This window comes from Alosa sapidissima, chromosome 7 (assembly GCF_018492685.1).
Source record: "Alosa sapidissima isolate fAloSap1 chromosome 7, fAloSap1.pri, whole genome shotgun sequence".
Classification (NCBI taxonomy): domain Eukaryota; kingdom Metazoa; phylum Chordata; class Actinopteri; order Clupeiformes; family Clupeidae; genus Alosa; species Alosa sapidissima.
In genome coordinates this window covers 6,667,626-6,687,676 of record NC_055963.1, presented here as the reverse complement: position 1 = coordinate 6,687,676, position 20,051 = coordinate 6,667,626, and the positions used below count along the sequence as shown (strand labels likewise).

Here is a 20,051-nt window from a genome sequence, read left to right as displayed (position 1 = left end):
AAGAGACTTCCTCCTGCAAACCAGGGGTTTTCAACTGTTTGTGACCCAGAGCCCACCTTTCTGACTATGGAAGCAACCTGCTGAATCAAAAATAGTGATTCACACAGTGAGAGTACATTATTGAATGTATGGTCAGGGACCACCAGCAATGCCTGCACCAGCAGGCCACGGACCACTAGTTGAAAACCCCTATAGCCCGATATAAATGAAATATTGATGCCAGCCTACTAACAGGAGAAATGGCCTCTCTGAGCAGTATGATGGTCCCTGTGCAGGAGAGAGAGACACCACTGTGCCCTGGGTCCTCATGACCAGGTACCAGGGAGTGGTCAGCTGTGTTTGGCCTGGTTGCTGGAGGATGAGTCCATCAACTCCATCGACTACGACTTCAACTTCCAGCTGGAGATCAGAAGCCCGTACCTGCTTGCAGGTCAGAGGAGATTGTCTAATTGAGAATACATGTAGGGTATTTGGAATGCATATGGATTCTGTTGTATTTGAAATTAATCGAGTTAGAATATAATAGAAATTTGTTTATACATTCAAATGCATTGTATTAATGTATATTTTATTTTAACCTACATTCCTACATTAGTAGACATTGTTAAAAACTGAAAAGGCCTCTTTGTGTCACATGGAGGTACTCGTACCCTTGTGAGTGGAATAACCCGTGCTGGTACTGCTTATTTTAGATGCTTTAGAGCTTTCTTTGTGCAGGTGTGGAGAGCCCGTCCCATGCCATCCGGGCAGATGCCGACCCGTGTGCCCGCTCTGCCACCAACATAGTGGTCACCCTGGCAGACAAGTACACCTATGACTGGCCTGTGGAAATACTCATCTATCCCAGTGGTGTGTATTACACACTTATACACAACACAAACAGTCCAACACACACACACACGCACGCACGCACGCACACACACGCGCACGCACGCACACACACACACATGCACAGTGGAGTTTGCGTATCATTGAAAAACAATAGGGACAGCCAACAAAGCATTCTCAAGCCATACCAATATAGCCGTGACAGCTTTCATTTACTTGTGCAGAGTGTAGAAAGCTTATTAGATCAGTTGCTATTGCAGCTCCGTTTCCTTAGTGGCCATTGATGCATTCTACCTCCAGCTGTCTCCCTCTCAGCATGGGCTGATAAGATTTCCGAGTCTGTCTGCCCTCACTTTCCTCTCCAGTGAAACCTAGAAGCCTTCCCCCCAGCCCACCTATCTCTATATCTCTGGCCGCCTCACCTCTGTGCCATGCTGTCTGTTGTTCACAGTCTTTATCTCTCCCTTCTTCAATTCTTTCTTGCCTTTTCTCTCTCTTTCTCTCTCTCTCTCTCTGTCTTCAGATTCTCTGCCTATGCCGATTTCTGCTTTCTCTCTCCCACCTGCTCACTTACAATAACCTGTGTGTGTGGGCCAGCGGCTCTTAGATACCGAAATGAATCTTGGCATCCTCATTGTGCAGGCAGTGAGGGGCGCCTCATTGCTAAGAAAGACCGCGAGCAACAATGCAGCGCAATTCAATAGGCTGGGGAGGATCTGCGGCAACGCAGTGCAGAGGTCTCGGCCTCATCAGGGAGGGCGCTCGGTGCGGCCCCGAGAGGGAGCCGGCGGCACTGTAGTGGAATTGATTGACTGCGCGCAGTGCTGCGGCTTCGCATTTGCATGTGGTCAGTCATATTTCCCCCTGGTGAGTGTCGAGAAGTGATTGCCGTGCTTAATCAGACGTCACGTTTACAAGTAGAGGGAGGGAGGGAGGAACGAGGGAATGAGAGAGTGAGGCAGAGGGGAGAATGTGAAGGGAGAGGGACAAATGGTGGGCACTTGAGTTTTAGCAGAGTGGGAAGAGAGTGAACAGGCTTTTTTGAGATCTCAGAGGAATAATGAAACAGCACTTCTTTAAAATCACTCCAGTGAGCGAGTCGCTGGACTTGCAGTCATATACTCACATTTTAAGACAGCCGTGAGCCAACTAATCCCTGTGAGGAGCACATCAACCCACTGCAAAGGTCTTAGATGAACTGAAGCAGGTAAACTGAAGATGAACTGAAGACGACAGCACCACTACCTGTCTGTCTGTCTGTCTGTCTGTCTGCCTGCATCTCTCCATGTTGATGCCCTTGCTGCAGTTGGGCAGGCCATGGGCTGCTCTGGCCACACAGAGTGTCTGAATTATGTGAATTAGCCCATTTCACAAGATGGGGCCACTGTGTAAATCAACTTCCTGTGGAAGAGCACTGTCACATAGACAGCAAAAGAAAAGTCCACAGGAAAGACAGAAACAGGAAGATGTTTTACCCTGCCAATTAAGGTATCATTAACATCAATGAGGCCGGACACCTGGACACTGTGAAATTGGTCTATTGTCCCCCTGCTGCTTGTCTGCAGAGCCTCATGTGCCCCACGTGTTGGTGGAGAGCGGCGACATGATGTTGGAGGAGTACGACGAGTACCTACGCAGCAGAAGCGACTTCATCAAGGGGACCAAGAAGGATGCAAGTGATGAGAAAAAAGTGAGCTGCCGCCCACGCATACAAGAATACACACACACATGCGCACACACACACACATACACACACGCACACACCGTACATACACCCACCCACGCATTTATGTGAATGTAAATAATCCTGGGGCCTATACAGTATATGAGTAGAGGCATATTCTTTAGCATTCCCCAACACACATGAATTTGAATATGCCAGCTGCAGATGTAGCCTATGTAAAGTCATCAGTTTACAATTTGTTTTAGATCTTTATGAAAGTGAAGTAATATACTGTGGCGTATATTACTTCACTTTCACTTTTTATTATTAAGTCATACTGCATAGGCTACTACTTGAGTAGACTTGCTTAGGTGGTGCAAACTTACTAATGCTTTTGGAATAGCATTCAATAACAACCTGGCAATACAGAGGTTGTGATGTATTTTACCTCTTAAATGCACACCAATAGATGCAATGACATTGATAAGTCACCAGCATACCTCAACGGGAGGCACACAACATTCAACCCCACAATGATTACCGATAAAACAGGGTTTCTATGGCAACCACCGCAGCTCCAGCTCCTCAACCACGCTGGTAGGTACTTATATCCACACTGCAGTTGAACATAGGTTAAGTGCCTTTCCTCAAGTTTACTGATTGTCTTGGGAAAATGATTTGACGTATCAAGTGGGATTGAAACAGGGTGTTCCCATGAGGGGCTTTTAAGTGCTGTTTCTCACAGCTTTCTACAGGTCTTTTGAGATTTTACAGTGTGTGAGTGAGACTCGCTTTATGAATATTCAGTTACACAACCCTTTTTGATATAATATGGGATGGATGTGAACAATTCCATTGTCATGTGTGTCATCACATTTTGCCATTTTGGCAGACTCTTCTCTCAACAATTTTATCAACAATTTTATAATCATTATGGTAAAGTTATGTAAGATCTTCATATTGCAGATATCCAGAACAGAATATTTTTATTGAATGAATTCAATTTAATGTAATTAGTCCCTTCAGTAAGTCTTCACCTTGACACAACAAATGCAACAAATGCAACAAGCAAACTGCAACCATGGAGTCCTCTGTACTCTACACAGGGAGAGTAGCAAGTAGGGACTATGATGAAAAAGGTAGCAACAGAATTATTCATTGCGTATGCATTTGAAGAGTCATTGAATACAGCATGCTGATACTATTCTACCCACACACAGTACAATTGTGGGTGTTCCTAAGGATATGTGCACATGGTGTTCCTCTGCCAGAGACTGGCCTCATGGGTCAAGCCCAGTGCAGAGGACTTCGTGATGTGATGGCCGTGAGGGTCCTCCCTCAACTCTCCTCAGCGCTCTGCTTCCCTCGTCCCATTTGGTAGGTGGAGATCCTGCGCAAGAGGCTCCACAAAGACATCCTCCACAACCCAGTGGTGATGCTGAACCTCTGTCCTGACCTCAAGGCCATGACCTCAGAGCACATGAGCCCACAGGGCGAGTTCATCTTCCTGATCGACCGCAGCGGCAGCATGAGTGGGATGAACATCAGCTGTGTGAAAGTGAGTAATGAGATGTCTACTACATATGTATGTATTTAGTTAGTTATTTACGATAGTGTTGTGGAGAGAGATGTCTACTACGAATGAATGTATTTAGTTATTTACGGTAGTGTTGTGGAGAAAGATGTCTACTACGTATGTATGTATTTAATTAGTTATTTACGGTAGTGTTGTGGAGAGATATGTCTACTATGTATGTATGTATTTAGTTAGTTATTTACAGTAGTGTTGTGGAGAGAGATGTCTACTACGTATGTATGTATTTAGTTCTACGTATGTATGTATTTAGTTAGTTATTTACGGTAGTGTTCTGGAGAGAGATGTCTACTACGAATGAATGTATTTAGTTAGTTATTTACGATAGTGTTGTGGAGAGAGATGTCTACTACGAATGTGTATTTAGTTACAGTAGGTAGTGTTATGGAGAGAGATGTCTACTACGAATGAATGTATTTAGTTAGTTATTTACGGTAGTGTTGTGGAGAGAGATGTCTACTATGTATGTATGTATTTAGTTACAGTAGTTATTTATGGTAGTGTTGTGGAGAGAGATGTCTACTATGTATGTATGTATTTGGTTAGTTATTTATGGTAGTGTTGTGGAGAGAGATGTCTGTATATATATTTAGTTACAGTAGTTATTTACGGTAGTGTTGTGGAGAAAGATGTCTACAACGTATGTATGTATTTAGTTAGTTATTTACGGTAGTGTTGTGGAGAGAGATGTCTACTATGTATGTATGTATTTAGTTAGTTATTTACAGTAGTGTTGTGGAGAGAGATGTCTACTACGTATGTATGTATTTAGTTCTACGTATGTATGTATTTAGTTAGTTATTTCGGTAGTGTTGTGGAGAGAGATGTCTACTACGTATGTGTATTTAGTTATTTACGATAGTGTTGTGGAGAGAGATGTCTACTACGAATGTGTATTTAGTTACAGTAGGTAGTGTTGTGGAGAGAGATGTCCACTACGAATGAATGTATTTAGTTAGTTATTTATGGTAGTGTTGTGGAGAGAGATGTCTACTACGAATTAATGTATTTAGTTAGTTATTTACGGTAGTGTTGTGGAGAGAGATGTCTACTACTTATGTATGTATTTGGTTAGTTATTTATGGTAGTGTTGTGGAGAGAGATGTCTGTATATATATTTAGTTACAGTAGTTATTTACGGTAGTGTTGTGGAGAAAGATGTCTAACGTATGTATGTATTTAGTTAGTTATTTACGGTAGTGTTGTGGAGAGAGATGTCTACTATGTATGTATGTATTTAGTTAGTTATTTACAGTAGTGTTGTGGAGAGAGATGTCTACTACGTATGTATGTATTTAGTTCTACGTATGTATGTATTTAGTTAGTTATTTCGGTAGTGTTGTGGAGAGAGATGCCTACTACGTATGTTTATTTAGTTATTTACGATAGTGTTGTGGAGAGAGATGTCTACTACGAATGAATGTATTTAGTTAGTTATTTATGGTAGTGTTGTGGAGAGAGATGTCTACTACGAATTAATGTATTTAGTTAGTTATTTACGGTAGTGTTGTGGAGAGAGATGTCTACTATGTATGTATGTATTTAGTTACAGTAGTTATTTACGGTAGTGTTGTGGAGAGAGATGTCTACTACGTATGTATGTATTTGGTTAGTTATTTATGGTAGTGTTGTGGAGAGAGATGTCTGTATATATATTTAGTTACAGTAGTTATTTACGGTAGTGTTGTGGAGAAAGATGTCTACTACGTATGTATGTATTTAGTTAGTTAGTTACGGTAGTGTTGTGGAGAGAGATGTCTACTACGTATGTATATATTTAGTTACAGTAGTTATTTACGGTAGTGTTGTGGAGAGAGATTTAGGGTTTTGGGGCTGGGAGGCATGAGACGAGGAGTTGCTCTGGACTTTTCAGCATGCTATTATGTACTACTGTTTGCTGTCTAGCCATGTACATAAACCTCTAGTCAGTCAGGGGTCAATAGGCTATTCAACATAAATATGATGGTTGACAGTTAGGTCACTTAGAACAGGTCAGATAGAACTGCTGCTATGAGTGTCCACATTCTACGTGAGCACCGTTTGCTGAAGAGGTGTATACACTGAAGTCATCAAGGCATCGCAACTGCTGATACAGGAGCACTTCAGCAGCACACATTTGCAGCTCCCCATTTTTACTACTTAAATTGTATTTGTGCCAAGCAAGCCGAGGATTGAACACGCTGGTATAACACAGCCGTGTTTTCACAAGCTCTACTTAGCGGGGAGTGAAAACAGAGCTTGAATTCAGCAGCTGGTCTGGAGCCTCTGTGTGAATGCCAAGCGCATGCTGAGCGGCCCGCTGATGAGCGGGTGACGCACCACACCACACCACACCGCACCTTACCGCACCACGCCACGCTGCCGGCCGATGACTCATCTCCACTTCAGATGGAGGACGCAGCACTCGTGACACTGCCGTGCCAGGCTGCTGAAGTCCTAGGTCATGCTAATGATAATATCAGTCTCCCGGCTCACTCACATCCCAGATAAATGACTTGATCTTGAATGGCTTGAAATGACTGGAGAGAATGTCACACATCAATGCTGAGCTACATTCAGGTCTCTGAATCAAAGGGGAATATAAATGTAATATATTTAAAGAAATGCTGTGATCCTGGCCAAATTTGAATGCAACATCAAAATGACTCATTCATAAAGAGTAAGTTGATCTTCAACTTCAACAGTCTGTCTTCCCGCCATCCCTCTTTATAACTGTGGTTAGGTTGTGCAAAATTCTAATTGCAATTCTGCTTCCTGTTTGCTACCTCAATTGAAATGCAAGTGAAATTCAATAATTAAATTGGAATTTAAGAGCCAGTTTCAATTAAATTCTGGAATTTTGCACAAGCCTGGATTGAAGTACCTGTTTTGCCATCAGATCTAATATCTATAACTGTATTATTATATCTGGACCATTTTTTGCTCCATGAATGGATTATGGATTATGAATGGATTTCTACATTCCCCTTTAGCCCCTGCAGGAAGATGTTTGATGTGTTATTACCCTGGTGGAAGCACCTGGTGTTAGTACAATCAATTCTGCAAGAGCCCAATGAGAATATCCTCTCAAACACACATTCATAAGTAAAAGGTCACTGATGAACATCAGCACTTCAACATGGATTTCAGCGTGAGCTTTTATTTTTATAGCTCCTCTGACCTTTCCAGGCTGACCACTTTCCACCTCTGTTTCCTAGCTGTCCTTTTACTCTGTCAACCTACTCCGTCTAATATTGCGACCACTTTTTTGCCAACGATTCTGAGTGTCCTCAGCAGCATAAAAGCTTTTCAATGTCCCCACAGGATGTCATGGTGGTTATTCTGAAGAGTCTCTTCCCAGCCTGCTTGTTCAATATCGTCGGCTTTGGCTCCTCATTCAAAACACTCTTTACCACCAGTCAGCCCTATGATGAGGTAGGAGGCCAAAACAGACACCAGAGCTGTGATGTGGGCTGATTTCTCTTCACACCAGTCCCATCAAGCTCGTTTTAGGGTTTGTTGGGATTATTGTGGCCATAAGTGACTTAGTTGAATTCTCGAAAATTGCTTAAAACTGCTGTAATTTTGATAATAAATGCAATTTCAACTAATGCAGAAATTCTATATCTTTTAGTTTTTTTTTTTTTACATATATATTGTAAATAAGGGAATATTAAAACCTTACAGGGAATCCTTGCGAAATTGCATGATTGAAAAAAGAGACTGTCATAGTTCTGCTCATACATTGTTTTGTAATTGCTGAAGGACTCTTTAAAGAATCAGTGGTTAGAATGTCTAAGGAAGACCAAAAGAAAGAAATACCTTCAAAATGCAGTGCATGCCCTCTTCAGCTGTGCACAGATTGGATAGGGATGGCAATTGTATTCCATTGTGGCACAGGACAACCTGGCCATGGCTTGTGAGTACATCAGCAAGATCCGGGCTGACATGGGCGGCACCAACCTCTTAGCACCTCTCAGCTGGATCCTGCGGCAGCCCATGCACCGGGGCCACCCACGGCTGATCTTCCTCCTCACCGACGGAGCGGTCAGCAACACCGGCAGGGTCATCGACCTGGTCCGCCGCCACGCGCGCTTCACCAGGTACACCCACCACTCACGCAACTCAGGCCATTGAAGACTGTTCAGTCATTACAACACACACTAATGACACATTATGGGGCTACATCTCCATCAGACTGTCTGAAATATTGATATTGCTCAGTGATATATGGAACCAGTGTGATTATTCAGAATAATGGGAACTTCTTGATATACTGACAGCACTAAAAATATGCGTTGTGTTGTGATTTCTTGGATATATAACACACATTTTTGGAATGTCATCAGATTGTAAAAGTAATCCTTGCAAGAATGTTCTGTTTTTAGTTTGCCCTTGGCATGTACTCAGAGAACATTTGCTTTGTATCTGATATCAAAGAAGTTGTGTTATGACTTACTCCCTTGATGCTCTTAAAACAATGTTGACTTGAAGAAGCTGTCTCGCTATTGGTGCTATAGTCTATGGCCCAGTAAAGATATTGAGCTGGCAGGCACTATTTTGTAGGATTGTAGGTCAAAAAGAAATGAATGAGTCTGCAGAGAATGATACAATTTTCTATCATGTAAACATTCCATGCAGAAAATGACGAAGACCTCTCACAGATTTGACTGAGGTTATTTTACCCTGTGTTTTCTAAATATAGACCCTTTCAAGAGAGTTCCATTATCAGCATCATAGTTGGCCCCACAAGGCTTCCGTTTTAACATTCCATATGTTATCTTAATGCAGAGGAAGTAGATTGGGAACCAAATAGAACGTTCAAGCATTGTTTTTGTTTTTATTGTTGAAAGGGTCTATACACTAGTGTACATGAGAGAAAGTCTCACCCCTAGTGCCTAGTGCCAACCCAATAAAGGCAAAGCCTCAAGGCAACAGTGTATATGAGAACTGAATCTGAAAGATCAGTCTTTCTCTTAATTGCATGGTTACCTTCATCAAACCTGTATAAAAAGTAATCACACTAGCACTGTGATTGTCTGCTAGCTCCCCCTGTACTGGAAAATCCCTCTGAGACAAAAAAGCCACAGAGGATCTAACTGACACAGTAATGCAATATGATGAACCACATGAGAGACTTCAATTAACTGAATAAATATTGAAGGATATTGACTTGATAATCCATACTACAAATTGGGAACCAAATAGTGAAATCCAGCAGACACAGTATGCAATTGCCCCAACGAGAATGGCTTATCATTGCTAATTCTGAGGCATTAATGGTTATCTTGCCTTGACAGGTGCTACACCTTTGGAATTGGGCAGAGTGCCTGCAGAAGACTGGCGCAAGGACTGGCCACAGTATCCAAAGGGATAGCAGAGTTTTTTGCCGAGGGAGAGAGATTGCAGCCCAAGGTTCTCATTTGCACCCACATGTTTATCGTTCACTTCCACATTCACTTATTCTGGATGTTGCAGTAAGGCAGTTACCAGCAGGTTGTAAATTGTGGCCTGTCAGTGTGATATGCAATTAGCATTCATTCTTTTTATTAAACATTTACATTCACAAGAGAATGATGAATAAATCATCAATACAAAAATAACAGAATAATGCATGCATCTTTTTTCCAAGAGGATATTAAATAAGGAAAAGGTTGTATGGATGTCCTTGTGATTATACACAAGCAAACATACACATACACACATATACATACACATACACATACTGTACACATACACATACACTTGCTCAATACACAATATATATACACATACACATACATATACATATATGCATAGCCTTAATTAATTAACCATGATTAATTGTTGCCTCCAATTAATTCCTTCAGATGATCAAGATCCTAAAGAAGTCCATGACCCCAGTGCTCAGTGACATCTCCATCGAGTGGCTGTTTCCTGAGACCAAGGAGGTGCTTCTCTCCCCAGTGGGAAACACCTACCTCTTTCCAGGAGACCGTCTCATTGGTTACTGTGCCGTCTGTGACACGACCCGCTACCATCCCAACCCCAAGTCTGTGAGTGCAGTGAGGGAGAAATCACAATATTCTGACATGCTTTTCTCAGTGATGGCAGTCTGCACATTAATAACCAGCTCTGTGTTCTTGGGGCACTTGGTGTGAAAGAAACATTTAATTGTTAAGAAACTGTAAGGAGTCTGGTGAAATTAGATTTTTTATTTAACCACGACTGTCTCATAGGGCCCAAACAATCCTTTAGTACTGCAAGTTTTTACTGGTCTGATTAGTTCGACTTTCCCTTGTTTAACTTGATAAAGAGGGACATCTTAAGGACTTTGGTGACCTCCTCTCTCCATCAGGATAAGCGCAGACGCTACAGCATGATGCGCTCCAACGAGTCCGCCAGCTCTGTGTTCTACCACTCCCAAGAGGAGGACCCAGCCAGGAGTGCCTCAGAATGTCCAGCCGCACAGAGGGACATGCATACCGGGGTCCTGTTTGATGGTTACCAGGACACCATGTCTGAGAGCAGTGCACTCGCCACTGAGCACGACTCCATGGGTAACGCTGTGCACACTGTCTTTGAAGGATGCGTTTGTTTTACACAGGAATGCCATTGCTGGGAGTCAACAGCTTTGAACAGCTGTGACATGCCGCTGAAATGTGATACTGAGAGCCAATGACAACTACAGACTACAGTTATGAATGCTTATTATTATTGTCTATATCAGTCATGGATGTTCTGGACATCTGGATTGACTGGGTTTTGTGTCCGAACAGGAATGGACCCACAAACGTCACCAAGGCGACGGGCCTACAGCACAAACCAGATAACAAATTACAACCCAGCGAAGCGGGTGTACACCCCCAGCGACCCGAGTTCTGTGGTAGGGAAGAACCCGCTAAGAAGAGCCAAAATCCAGGAACTGATTCATCCGACAAACCCTGACCATGGAGCTCAGTGGAAATTAGACTATCAGGTCCGTTAACCCTGTGAATACCCACACTTCTCATAACTGCCAGCAAGTCTAATGATCGAAGTAAAATGCATGCTAAAACCAAGAAATATGTATTATAACAATTTGACTAGATTACATACAGGGTTCTAAATTAACTTTTTTGATTACCAGCCACATTTCTAAAGTTACTAGCCAATCAGAATTTCTACTAGCCAATTTGTTTCCGGTGAAAATAAGAGAATTATGAGTTTATGAGATGAGTGTCACTGAATGCATTTGGGTCATTCCACTTCAGTTCAACCAGGGCCCACGCACTTAGGTCTCAAAAAATTCTGAAAAAATTACCAGGTGTACCTATGTTACCCAGGAGACACACTGCAAAATTACTCCTATGTAAGATAAATACTTTCCAAGATACAGCCAGTTTTACAGGGGGAGGGGGGCGTCGATTTTGTTTGGCCTCTTTTTTTGTCAAAGTTCACAAGCCCACAGCGCAAGAACTAAACCATGTAGGAGGCTCAAATTTTGCATGCTGGTACATAAATAGGAATAGTATGTAGCAAAATCGTCACGTTTGGTCTGGATAATCCTGCATGGTCATAGCTGTCCCTCAAAGTTGATGCAAATTTTATTGGAGTTTTTGGCTGGGCTCAACATAGGCTCTTGAATTATTTTCCTTACTGAGATAAGTAGAAACACTCTCACAAAAAGCAATGAACAGAAAACAAATCCCTTCAGGGTCTGAACAGCAGACCTCACAAGTCTGAAAAATCATTTTGGTTCTCATTTTCAGAGCACCCAAACACCTTGTGGGAATATACAAAGATTTTTTAAATATGTTTTTCTTTATTCTCCATGATCCCTTCTTTTTGAAAACACCAATTTGACTTGTCTTATGCAAATCTTTCTTTTTTATTTTCCACCCTGAACATGGGCAAAATGCCCCATTGACATTCTTCTAATTCCTTGAGTTTTCTGGTAGACGCTCTGTTCGTTTCAGTCTCTCGCGCTGGTTTCACTCCAATCTGCGCGTAGTCAATGGGCGTATCACGTAGCATTACGGCACAGTGGTCATGGGAAATGTTGGAAGTAGGCCTACTGCCAGGGGGGATATATGACCGAGAGCACGTAATGCCTCATGCATCACCAGCCAAACTGGCTAGTAATTTTTTATTAACACCCGCCAAAATGAATTTTAATGTGGGTTGGCGGGTGTTAATTTAGAACCCTGATTACATATGCATTATTGATCTGATAGAACCAGAAAACAGCACTTTGTCCATCATCCAATGTGCAAGAGATGTGGTGTAAACCTCAGTGTGACATAAAATCTTCTAAATCCTAAAATCATTGAAATTAGCAGTTGTCACCTTTAACTCCCTAATGCCATCATCATCTATATCCATCTGTAACTAGGGTAAAAAAGAAGTGTAGACTGGAAATTAAACAGCATTGTGTGCTCTTCACCAAGTTCCTAAAATAGTCAGCATATTACTGCATTATTGCTATCACAACCAGCAAACACCTATTTCAATTTAGATGGCAATCTAATTTTATGGTGTGTCATGTTGTTTCGGTCTAACAGAATTATAAAACCAATCTTGATCCCTCTCTTTCCCGCTGTGCAGTACCTCAAATAGCTAATCCAAAATGAGCCGTCAGGAGGGACACCTTCCTCACAAAGGATCAGGTTGCATGTACTGTACGCTGATGAGTGCAGTGCAGTGATGAGATCTCTAAATGCAAGGACACGTTTGTCATTATTCAAATGCTCCCTGGTTTGTCAGTCAGAAAAAAAATACATTAAGACCTGTCAAAAATGGCACTAGCATGTGCATCGCCATGGCAGCAAACAGACAATGGGGTGACAGAAATAGGCACTCAGTCTTTTGATGTGCAACTCTTAATGACTGGTGCAATCATTTCCTGCATTTTGGCTGAGGAGAGGGCCAATATATATGATAAATACCCAGTGTGCCCTGGCTAACTAAAAGGCAAGCTCATGCCCATCTCCTCGTCTCAGTCCTTATAAGCATCGTTTTCTGAGGTAGCCAGCGAGAACAATCCAAGTCCATATTTATGGATTTCTTTCACGTCTCACGTAATGAGCCTTGTCACCCGCGTGTAAGGGAGCCTGAAGTGAATCTCCCACAAAGAGACAAATCCAATAGCTGCAATCAAACTAGCATTCATATCAATGGCTTTACCCCAGAGACACAGAGATTAGGGTGAATCAGAGGGAAATATCAAATAAATAAGCCTTCAGAATTAAGGAAGCTGAACTGGAGAGAACAAGTTCCTTTTATCTCTGGATGTATGAAGGACATACAGTATGAAGGTCTCCAGTGAGATGTACAATTATTAAAACACGTATGTGAGTAAATATATAGCACTTTATGCATTTATGCTTTTTGTCAACTGACAGTATAAAGTAAAAAAGGCCATCATGAGACTATAAATCTGTGTATGTGTGTTGGGGGAGGGGGGGCGGTGTCTGTGTATGTGTGTGTGTGTGTGTGTGTGTGTGTGCGCGCGAGTGTGTGTGTGTGTGTTGGGGGCGGTGTATGTGTGTGTGTGTGTGTGTGTGCATGCGCGAGTATGTGTGTGTGTGTGTGTGTGTGTGTGTGTGTGTGTGTGTGTGTGTGTGTGTGTGTGTGTGTGTGCGTGCGTGCGCGAGTATGTGTGCGTGTGTGTGAGTGAATGTACCTCCTGTATCTTGTCTAAATTGCATGTGTTTCTTCTCCAGCCACAGCTGGCTAGTCTGTGTGCCGCAGCCTCCAGGGGCCACACTGCTGGAGATGATCGCTCCTCATTACTGCAGCAGCAGCAGCAGCAGCAGCAGCAGGAGGAGGAGGAGCTAGCAGAGCAGGACCTGGCCCAGCCCTGTGGCGGACCCCAGCCAGTGGGCCGCAGCCCAGCGCCAGCCTCAGCGCAGGTCTCTGCCCTGGAGAACGGATCCAGGTCCTCCTCAGAGAGCCCCTCTGTGGGAAGCACTGGAGAGGGAGGTCAGTCAGGCACAGCACAGCACAGCAGTTGCAGATGACTGTCTGGCACTGATGATTTCATGCACTGGAATAAATATGCCATCAGCATGGACTGTGGGCCCACTAGTTTGGCCTGGGCATTTATTTCTTTTGATCATCAAACTACTAGCCTACAGTACTTCCCTGTGTCAGAGTGTGAGAACAAACAGTAAGGGGTAGAAAACCGACGTTATCCAACACGCTTTGTTTTCTGTGAAGTCGTGAAGACTTAATTGCATCCTCAGCAGGTCCCCAGTAATGGAAAATCTCATTTAGAGTCTTAGACACGTCAGATAATGGTGCCAGACAAACCAATTTAAATGCACTCTGTGGTTCACGGCCATCTGTGTCACATTAAGCCTGTACTGTAGCTGTGTCTGACGCTGTGTTGTTTTTTTCTTGGTGCTCATTTAGATGGGTATGCACACCAGCTCTGTGAGGCGGAGACTCCTCAGGACCCCCACGTGCCCGCGGTCAGCACGGCCAGTTGTGGCCAGGGGGACTGCAAGGCGGTGGTGTCCGGGCTACTGTGCGGGAAAGAGGTCAAGTGGGAAGTGACCTTTGACATCGAGCAGTACCTGCAAGGTCGCGAGCGAGAAGAGAAAGTTCACGAGGAGCTCTGGAATGAGACGTTCCATCACCTGGCGGCCCACTCCATCATCCAGGACTTTGAGCAGATGGCGGAGAGAGAGTGTGAGATTGAACACGGTGAGGACATTTGTAATGGGCTCAGCACAGGCTACGTTCGCTAGTCTCATTGTTTCCCTTGTTGAGATGAACACACGTTGGCTGATCTTTAGTAGCATTTCTGTAAAGTGGTGGTGATGGTGTTGATCTGATCTCACAGGGTCTGGCCGCAGATACCAGCTGTATGCAATCCACACGAGCAAAGCCTGCAACATCCTAAGCAAATTCACAGCATTTGTTCCCATAGACCTGGATACTAATGAATATTTACCGACCTCCATTGAGTACCTGAATGTGGGTGAGTCATACAATTGTGTTTGCGCTACACAGCCTGCCAAGATCACAGTGCTTTGCGGAACATTAGAAACACATCAAAGAGACCACACAGAGATTAAAAAAGTGCTGTTGTTGCCCAACTAATATGGTGATGCCTTGCTTAAGCTTTTCCAGCTGTGTGTGAGCCTCTTTGTTTACACAGACAGAACACAGATAATGTTTGTATATCCACTGGATGTTTTCAGGGGAGGACTCAAAGAAAGGATCCCAGTCAAGCTCGCGCTCGGGAAGCAGGAAAAAGCGGGCCTACTCCATTGGACTGGGACGCTCTCAGTCAGGCTGCATGTCAGAAGCTGAGGATGGCTTACAGGCTACAAGTAGGGAGTTATTATTAAACCATCCAACATGGTCTTCTTTAATAGATGTTCAGTGTTTGAAACAACATGTTGGTCTATGGGGATGTTGGTTAGACATGGTGCTTTGGGGATAGCCACTAAATTGTGGGCCAGTACTTCTGTCCCTCTACCGAGTCATAGTCAGACAGCCTACACTTAAGTGCAGAATCACAAAAACACCAACGACAGGTGACCTTGAAATGAAGGCTTACTCAGAACAGTCATTAAATGGCAAGCACTATCAAGCAATTTCATCTTCATGTTCTTTTTGGGAGGGCACAGACAGTACATTAGTGAATGATGGATGATGATGATTTATTTGGATCCCCATTAGCTGATGCAGAAAACATCAGCTACTCTTCCTGGGGTCCACACACTACATATAACAAACAAAACTTGAATTTCCCCTTGAAGTATCTATCTATCTATCTATCTATCTATCTATCTATCTATCTATCTATCTCAAAACATCAACATACAAGACAACAGATATGAAAACAAGCAAAAGAAAGACAGGAAAAGAATAAATAACTAAACCATCAACACACAAAAACAGACAACAACAACAACAAAAGATAAGATGACAAAAAGGGAAAAGAATAAATGAGTAAACAAAAGTAAAATTCAGTAGTACATACTGTACTAGGATTCAGTGCAATCAGCCATGAGGTGTCTCTTTACTTGGTTTTTGAACCTGGATGAAGGAGACTGTTTGTACTATTGTTTGTACAATATTCACAAAAGAACCAAATTTTTTCAGTGTCCAATTTGGCCCAGTCCTTTGTTTCATCTTGGAAATCCCCAGCGCAACCTCATCATTAGTTATTGTATCTTTCCAAATGCAGCATTCACAGAAATTACACATTATGAAAAATAAGGTGACACATTGGCAATATACTTTTCATTCTCATTTCCTGACTGGCTTTGTCAGAGTGTGTGAGCTGAGGCATTCTTTAATCCTGCTGTGAAGTCATTCACAAGATGTAATGTTTCATAGCTAAATGTCAACAGTGTCACGGAGTTAACAGCAATCTCTTGAGTGCCACAGCTCTTCTGTGTTTTATGCCGGGGTTGAGAGAACAATGTCATATTAAAAGGCAGTTATAAAAATGTTGAGACAGCAACCCTTCAGATTAAAATAACAGTGGCAGAGGTATAGTACATTATCCAAATGAGCTCGGAAATAAATTCAATTCAATTTCAATTTATTGTACTTATAGAGCGCCAAAACATTACACATGTATCATGGCGCTTTACAGAATGTAGGCAATTAGAGAAAAAGGAAAGAAAGGAAGAAAAGAAAAGAAAGAGAGAGGCCCATGGGTAACAGGGGGGAAAAACTCCCTAGAATTGGAGATACATATAGGAAGAAACCTCAAGCAGATCCACGACTCAAGGGCCTGACCCATCTGCCTAGGGTCAATACAGGACAGTAAGGTCTGTATACATGACAAATGCATATGATAGTCAGGTGTAGAGAATAAGATATGGTGTTAAAAAGCACTTGAGCTGAAAGTTACAAGAGGTGGGGTGATTACGTATGATAATTCATTAATCCTGATTTAGTGACAGAAAGTTCAAATAGTCCAGCGTTGGATTTGTCCAGGGGAAGGGAGTTGTCAACGGGCATGTGGTGGGTCGGCAGACGGGCCAGGAATCCGGGCAGAATTGTCGTAGGCAGGTGATGGGTCACTAGGCTGTACGGGCCAGGAATCCAGATAGGGTGACAGTAATAGGGCAGTCGAGGATGGGACTTCAGGTGAGATGGGTGAGAGGAGGGCCAGCACATGGATGGTTGATGACTGGTGATGATATTCCTCACAAGTGAGGTACAGTAAGGGGAAAGAAAGAGAGATGTAGAGTGGGTTAGTATTACTGCAAATCAAAATGGTTAATGTCAATAAGTAATCAGTGGTACTAAATATTGTTACAGTATATCATAGTGAGAATAGGCAAGAGAGGGAGAGTTGAGAGAGAGAGAAGGGGAGAGGGGGGGGGTTGTACAGCGTGACACATGAAAAGTCCATGACAGCACTATGCTACAGCAGCATAACTAAGGCATGGTGAGGGGTAGTCGGCACCAGCGCAGGTATGGTCAGTGACCACCATCGCATGCGCGACTGGGGTGCCAGTCACACGAGGACTCAGCAGGGTGGTCCATTCCAAAAATCCCTGAGGTGGGTGAAGTTCCACACCGCACCATACCTAACTATGGGAGGCAGTAAAGAGGTATGTTTTAAGTCTAGACTTAAAAATAGGGAGGGTGTCTGCTAGTCGAATTGAGGAAGGAAGATTATTCCAGAGGAGGGGTGCGCGATAGCTGAAAGCTCTACCTCCTACTGTAGTTTTTGAGATTCTTGGAATTACAAGAAGGCCAGTATTCTGTGATCGTAGCGGTCTAGGTGGGTTATATGGGACTAGGAGATCTTTCATATATTCTGGTGCCTGGCCATTAATGGCTTTGTATGTTAGAAGTAATATTTTGAAGTCAATGCGACTTTTAACAGGCAGCCAGTGTAGAGATGCCAGGATAGGGGAAATATGTTCATATTTTTTAGTTCTAGTGAGTGTGCGAGCAGCTGCATTTTGTATAAGCTGTAGGCTCTTTAGACAGGTGTAATTGCAGCCAGCGTATAGAGCATTGCAATAATCAATCCTTGAGGTGACAAAAGCATGGATTAATTTCTCAGCGTCTGGTAAGGATAAAGACTTCCTTATCTTTGAAATGTTCCTTAAGTGATAAAATGACGTTTTGGTAATCTGTTTTATGTGATTACTTAGTGATAGGTCTTGGTCAATTGTAACTCCTAGATTTTTAACACTTGTGGATGAGGATAGTCGAAGATCAGTAAATGTAGCCTGTGATGAGGATAGGATATCCCTCATCTTTTTAGGACCTAAAACCATGACTTCTGTTTTATCGGAGTTCAAAAGCAGGAAATTATTTGTCATCCATGTCTTTATGTCTCTTATACATGTGTCAAGTTTGGCTAACGGAGTCAATTCGTCAGGTTTTATGGAAAGGTATAGTTGTGTATCCTAATTTCTGAGCCTAGAGGAAGCATATAGAGAGAAAATAACAGGGGCCCTAGTACTGAGGGGACCTAGTACTGACTAAATAAACAGGGGACATAGTACTGACTAAATAAAGCATTCTGTGCAGAGGCAGTGACAGTACACTTCCATGCATATTGTGACAAACATTATGCAACTAGCATAGCAGAGATCAATGAGCAAAGCCAGTCATACATACAGTATATATACAGTAGATATATAAACCATGAAGATGTTCAGTGCTTTTTAGGGGGTCCCTTAAATGATCCTGATGTTGCTCATTGTTGGTTGGTTTGCTTGCATTGTGCATTACTAACACCATGGTCCTACGTGTCGGCAGTTATTGTCTTGTCAGACTTTTGTCTCTAGTGTAACCCCTCAGCTGTATTCCTGCGTGTGTTTTTGTAGTCCCTGATGATGGCCCCTCCCCCTGCGGAACTCCATCGTCAACATCTGGATGGGAAACGTACAGATTCACAGACGGTGACGTATATTCTCTACCCAACACCCACCCGTATATTCTCCAGCGAACACCCAATCTCCATCATGTGCCACAGTTATGGCCCAGTGAATTACTACTGATGTTGAATGTTTGAAAATAAACAATCCTACTGACTGAACACATGGCATTCACATGTGAAGACATGACATGAACATTAAAGGCCACACGTGTGCCATGTCCCCGGTCTACCCTGCTCTGTGTGCTGGGTAAGTGTTGTGGGCTGAATAGGCTGGGCATGAATGGAGGTGTAACCTGCTGGGTCTCTCGTCTCCCTTTCAGCCTCTCAGAGGAGTCCATCTGTGACCTCGGAGCACTCGCAGAGATCCGTGGAGAGCCTCTTCTCCGCCAGGTGGGTGAGGGAGACATGAACAATCAGGACACACACACACACACACACACACACACACACACACGCACGCACACACACACACACACAAATATAAATATACATACACTCCCCCCCCCCTCTCTCTCACACACACACAGACTGGCAAATTAAAATGAACATATATTTTCCTTAAAATAATCAAACTTGTCATTTTCAACATTTTATATGTTGTCTACGTCCTTTTTGCAGCTAAACATGGGTTTTTGAGTTATGTAGATTTTCACATTCTGTTTTTATTTACATCTTACACGTTTACGTTTTTTGAAACATGTTACTGGCATCAAATTAAAATGAACATATATTTTCCATGAAATAGTCAAACTTGTCATTTTCAACATTTTATATGTTGTCTATGTCCTTTTTGCAGCTAAATATGGGTTTTTGAGATTTGTAGATTTTCACATTCTGTTTTTATTTACATTTTACACAATGTCCCAACTTTTTCTGATTTGGGGTTGTAGTAGAGAAGGTCATCAAAGTCCTCACAGATTCAAACCTGCACATACTGTACAGACATAGACATACATGCACACAATAATATTGATACATTGTATATAGCAAATTCTTTAAATCACATCACATCAGCCATCACATTTAAATCACATCACATCAACCTCATTTGTAGGCTCTTGTTTATACACATTACTGTACTTGCTAGAGAGCAGAGAATGGTGTCAAAAGACCTAGACTGAGGTGGTTTTATAAGGTCAGCCTCTCAAGAAAAA

General features: G+C 42.7%; 1 protein-coding gene across 1 annotated transcript in view; it reads left to right on the top strand.

The window, feature by feature from the left end:
* Positions 1-20,051, top strand: part of vwa5b1 (von Willebrand factor A domain containing 5B1) — a 28,848-nt gene that overhangs the window by 4,540 nt on the left and 4,257 nt on the right. Inside the window, exons 5-20 of the mRNA XM_042098998.1 lie at positions 276-430; positions 718-849; positions 2,394-2,518; positions 3,873-4,049; positions 7,389-7,499; positions 7,965-8,167; positions 9,365-9,479; positions 9,914-10,099; positions 10,402-10,603; positions 10,823-11,022; positions 13,748-14,006; positions 14,439-14,732; positions 14,872-15,009; positions 15,233-15,364; positions 18,845-18,919; positions 19,218-19,287. Coding sequence (XP_041954932.1) covers positions 276-430; positions 718-849; positions 2,394-2,518; positions 3,873-4,049; positions 7,389-7,499; positions 7,965-8,167; positions 9,365-9,479; positions 9,914-10,099; positions 10,402-10,603; positions 10,823-11,022; positions 13,748-14,006; positions 14,439-14,732; positions 14,872-15,009; positions 15,233-15,364; positions 18,845-18,919; positions 19,218-19,287 — 2,574 coding nt within the window. The remainder of the gene's footprint in view (positions 1-275; positions 431-717; positions 850-2,393; positions 2,519-3,872; positions 4,050-7,388; positions 7,500-7,964; positions 8,168-9,364; positions 9,480-9,913; positions 10,100-10,401; positions 10,604-10,822; positions 11,023-13,747; positions 14,007-14,438; positions 14,733-14,871; positions 15,010-15,232; positions 15,365-18,844; positions 18,920-19,217; positions 19,288-20,051) is intronic.